The sequence below is a fragment of the Tasmannia lanceolata genome, unplaced genomic scaffold, assembly GCF_043159265.1.
Source record: "Tasmannia lanceolata isolate RefF3 unplaced genomic scaffold, GAP_Taslan_0.1 ptg000008l, whole genome shotgun sequence".
In the NCBI taxonomy this organism is placed as follows: Eukaryota; Viridiplantae; Streptophyta; class Magnoliopsida; order Canellales; family Winteraceae; genus Tasmannia; species Tasmannia lanceolata.
The window spans coordinates 36,629,635-36,634,816 of NW_027518685.1; the positions used below are offsets into that span (position 1 = coordinate 36,629,635).

The window sequence follows — 5,182 nt, forward strand, 5'->3', positions numbered from 1 at the left end:
GAAGGGGACAGGGGCGATGCCAGAAATTTTGCACAAGGGGGGCAAAAATTATAGTAATTTTTTATCTATCTTGAAATTAAGATAGAAACAAGGGGGCAAAAATTATAGTAAATTTTGCACAAAAAAGGGAGATAAAAATGGTAAAATTAAAATTTTAAACTTATTTTCTATCTTAGGGATGATTGGAAAGGGGGGCATATTTATAAAAAAAGGGGGTAAGTATTAAAAAATTATTAAAAAATAAAGGCATATTTTTTTTTTCCAAAAAAATAAGGGGGGCAATTGCCCCCCTTTCCTCTCATGTGGCATCGCCCCTGGAAGGGGACCATATGTGTTTAGAATAAATGGACAAAACCATCATCTAATTGGATCGTTGTTACCCAAATTAGGAGAAAGACCTAAATTTGCTCAGCTATATATATATGACACGGAGAATGAGGTGTCCAATCGAATACGAGCAATTAGCAAGGACAACAGGTCTGACACCCTGGATACCTCAATTGTTGAAGGATTGTTGGACATGTTCGACAATTATAATCAACTTACAAAGGTTTTCCGTATGGCGAGAGACCGTTTCAAGGAATCCGACATGCACAAGATTCGTATAAGGCTCATTGGTAATCGTGAAAGTGCTTCAAGACAATACAATTTGCCTACCGCTTCTGAAGTAGCTGCACTTATTGTGGGCGACTTGAATGATACAAATGTTGAAAGAGATGTTATCGTAGAACACATAAACGATGGATTGCAACGCATCAGTGATATACACCCAAGTTTTATGGGAATGCAGTATCCAGTTCTTTTCCCTTACGGAGAAGATGGCTTCCATCCTGGAATACCATATAAAAGTACCCCCATGAAAGGAGGCAATCAAAGAGACATTGTGTGACAATGAGAGAATATTATGCATTCAAAATTCAACAAAGACAAAATGAGAGCCAAACACTTATTCTTGGTGGCCGATTGTTCCAACAGTTCTTGGTCGATGCTTATACATCTATTGAAGAGGAACGTTTAAGGTGGATCTGGAATAACCAAACACAGTTAAGAGCTGAACTGTATAAAGGTTTACGTGATGCAGTCGTTAGAGGTGACACCACACCGGCTTCAGTGGGAAGAAGAATAGTTTTGCCGTCATCATTTACAGGAGGGCCAAGATATTTGGTGCAGAATTATCAAGATGCAATGACTATATGTAAATGGGCTGGAAATCCGGATCTATTTATAACATTCACTGCAAATCCTAAGCGGCCTGAAGTTCAGTACTTTTTAGACCAAATTACTGGACAGAAATCAGAGGATCGGCCAGACATTAAATGTAGAGTTTTGAAGATTAAGCTTGATCAATTAATGAGAGATCTAATACATGGTCAGCATTTTGGCAAAGTCATGGCAGGTTTGTTTTTTTAACGTATCGATGCTATACACAATATCCTATAAAAATTAATGCAATTCTAACCATAATTTTCAACGTTCCAGCTATCTACACAATCGAGTTCCAAAAAAGAGGGCTGCCACATGCTCACATATTGCTTTGGCTTCATCAGTCTGACAAGTATCCAACACCTAATGATATTGATAAGATCATATCAGCAGAGATACCAGATGATGTAAATGATTCTACCGCATATGCAGCTGGAGCGGAGTTTATGTTGCATGGGCCCTGTGGTGCAGCAAACAGGAATGCACCTTGCATGACGAGAGACAATTACTGCAGCAAGAAATTCCCTAAAAAATTTTACAATGAAACATCACTGAGTGAAGATGGATTTCCGGTTTACAGAAGAAGAGACAATGATAGATTCGTACGAAAGGGGGATATTAAATTGGACAACAAATATGTTGTACCACACAATGTTGATTTAATTGTAAAATATCAATCTCACATAAACGTAGAGTGGTGCAACAGGTCAAGATCAATAAAATATCTTTTCAAGTACATCAGTAAAGGACAGGACGACAATGATAGTGGAAGAAGACATTTCAAGAGGTAATAGAATTGCGAATGAAAGAAGCCAAAAAATTGATCAAATTAAAAGTTATTTAGATTGTCGTTATGTCTCCGCATGTGAAGCATGCTGGAGAATTTATCAATTTGATATTCATTATCGAACTCCGGCAGTTGAAAGGCTAACATTTCACCTTCCTGATGAGCAATCCATTACTTTTAAAGATTCTGATTTCATCAATCAAGTTCTAAATAGGGAAAATGTAGAAACAACAATGTTTACTCAGTGGATGCATACTAATTTTGTTAGTGAAGATGCTAGAAATCTAACATTTGCTGAATTCCCAACAAAGTTTGTCTGGAATAAAAAAGACAAAATTTGGCAACGAAGAAAAAGAGGGAAATGCATAGGTAGGCTTTTCTATGCTTATCCAACTTCTGGGGAAAGTTTCTATTTGAGAATGTTATTAAATATTGTAAAAGGACCTCAAAATTTTGAGGAAATTAGGACAGTCAATGGTGTAATACATGACACCTTTAAATCCGCCTGTTATTCTCTTGGATTTTTAGATGGCGACAAGGAGTGGCATGATGCAATTAATGAGGCATCACATTGGGCAAATGCGGGGCAACTAAGAGAACTTTTTGCAACACTTCTCCTCTTTTGTGAAATTTCTAATCCATTGGAGCTATGGGAAAGACATTGGAGAGTCTTATCTGATGACATTCAATATCGCCAATGCGATGCATTTCAATTTGCAGACTTACAGCTAAATGACTATCAAATACAAAATTATACTTTGTTTGAGATCGAAAGCATCCTTCTGAGAAATGGAAAGTCTTTGAAAGATTTCAAACCACTCCCACAACCTGATGCAACTTTGCTAAAGCAGCTAAAGAATCGGCTAATAAGGGAAGAAACATCGTATGCCAGGGAACAATTACGGATGGAGCATTCCAAGTTATTGGCTGGACTTAACTCCGATCAAAGAAAGATATATGATTCTGTTGTAGATGCTGTAACAGAAAAAAGGGGGGCTTCTTCTTTGTTTATGGTCATGAGGGAACAGGAAAGACATATGTGTACAAGACTATAATTGCTAGATTACGATCGGAGGGTAGAATTGTTCTCGTTGTTCCATCATCTGGTATTGCAGCTCTCATTCTTCAAGGTGGACAAACAGTTCATTCAAGATTCAAGATACCAATCAATCTCCAAGAGAACTCTACATGTGGCATTAAACAAGGAACTCAACTTGTGGATTTAATAACACAAGCATCTCTCATTATATGGGATGAAGCACCGATGCACCACAGACATGCTTTTGAGGCCGTGGATAGAAGTTTAAAAGATATCTTAAGATTTGATGATCCAAGTTCATGTGTGAAGTCATTCGGAGGAAAAACTGTACTTCTTGGTGGTGATTTTAGACAGATTCTTCCTGTTGTTCTAAAAGGCGGAAGACAAGAAATTGTACTTGCTTCGATTAACAACTCTTATTTATGGAATCAATGCAAGGTCTTCGCTTTAAAAAAGAATATGAGATTGAATCATAATTCATTTGACATCGACACATCTGAATCAATATCTGAATTCAGCAAATGGGTTTTAGATATCGGAGATAGGAACATTCCTATAATTTCTATGGAAGAAGGAATTGAGTCTTCATTGATAAAAATTCCGGATCATCTTCTTATATATGGTGGAGATAATTCCATAGCTGAAATTATTTCAACAACTTATCCATCCTTTCACAATTGGTATAAAGATCCACAATATCTTCAGGAAAGGGCGATATTGACCCCCAAAAATTATTCAGTCGATGAAATAAACTCTTTTATGCTGCATATCGTTCCTGGGGATGAACTAACATATCTGAGCTCAGACTCTATATGTAAGGCTTCATTGAATGTTGCTGACCAGGAGATGTTATATCCAATTGAGTTCCTGAACACGTTGAAATTCCCTCGTTTACCGAATCACAAGCTTCATCTAAAAATTGGAGTCCCTATAATGCTTTTGAGAAACATAAATCAACATGCAAGTCTTTGCAATGGCACAAGGCTTATAGTAACCCAATTAGCCACTTGGATTATTGAAGCAAGAATAATCACAGGCACAAATATTGGAACAAAAGTTCTCATTCCGCGGATAATATTGACATCCGCTAAATCTAAGTGGCCCTTCGTATTGAGGCGAAGACAATTTCCGGTGAGAGTCTGCTATGCAATGACCATTAACAAAAGTCAGGGACAAACTATTAAACATGTTGGTCTATATCTGCCGAAGCCTGTTTTCACCCATGGCCAATTATATGTTGCTGTATCACGGGTTACATCTCCAACGGGTTTGAAAATCTTGATAGAACATAATGATAAGGATAAATGTTCCTACACGAAAAACATAGTATATAAAGAAGTTTTTAACAGGTTACATACAGGTATGGCGAATACTCAATTTTAAAATATATTTTTCTTTTTTCATTACTATTTTAATTTATTTACAACCTAAAATAATTATATGTTTACATAAAATTAAATACACTACACAACCTTCTAATATAAATTATTTCATTTTGCAGATTCGGATCTCCAAACATGACAGGCAGATTTCATCTCCTGAATGAACTTCGCAAAGATAAATAAGATTGGTAAATTAAGGTTCGTTTAACAAGAATGTGGGATGCGGTTAACGTAAAATCAAATAATGATATTATTAGTCTTGACCTCATTCTCCTCGACGAGGAAGTAAGTATTACAAACATATAGTTATTTAGAAATTCAATAGTTACAAACATATAGTTATTTACAAACTATATATAAATAATATTTTACCAATATTCATTTGTTTACTAAATGACCAATAATTACTCTTGCAGGGATTCCGAAGAATGCGTTTGATGGAAACTTCTTTTGCTTTCAGAGTTGCACTTATTTTACCATTTGCTGAACTATCCAACTTCAAACTTTTTCAATTATTTTCTGAAAAAACATATTATGTTAATTGAGAAACTTTATAACTTTTTATTTCTATGTTTTAGGTACACTGATGTTCAAACATTAATTTAGAAATAGGGTAATTTGACTTTGTGTTTTATTTATATGGTTGAAAATTTAAACGGATCGTCGGTAGGTTTTGTCTTTTCCCATTTTATTTGTATTTATACGTTTCAGGTTTATTTCATGCTCTCTCTCTCTCTCTCAAATGTTTGCAGGTGTGTATTTTCCTTCATA

General features: G+C 35.6%; 1 protein-coding gene across 1 annotated transcript; it reads left to right on the top strand.

Annotated features, from left to right (window-relative positions):
- The first annotated feature begins 891 nt into the window (after positions 1 to 891).
- Positions 892 to 4,898, top strand: LOC143882934 (uncharacterized). Its single transcript, XM_077386314.1, has 5 exons — positions 892 to 1,396; positions 1,480 to 1,990; positions 2,205 to 2,873; positions 2,975 to 4,389; positions 4,828 to 4,898. The coding sequence occupies exons 1-5, from the start codon at positions 892 to 894 to the stop codon at positions 4,896 to 4,898; spliced, it is 3,171 nt and encodes a 1,056-aa protein (XP_077242429.1).
- The last annotated feature ends 284 nt before the right edge of the window (positions 4,899 to 5,182 follow it).

Bases quoted from the DNA above. Each gene is read 5' to 3' on its own strand.
- LOC143882934 (XM_077386314.1), top strand. From the start codon at position 892: ATGAGAGAATATTATGCATTCAAAATTCAACAAAGACAAAATGAGAGC. The intron at 2,874-2,974 runs GTATGCCAGGGA...ATGCTGTAACAG, and splicing joins CTAATAAGGGAAGAAACATC to AAAAAAGGGGGGCTTCTTCT. The intron at 4,390-4,827 runs GTATGGCGAATA...TTACTCTTGCAG, and splicing joins TTTTAACAGGTTACATACAG to GGATTCCGAAGAATGCGTTT.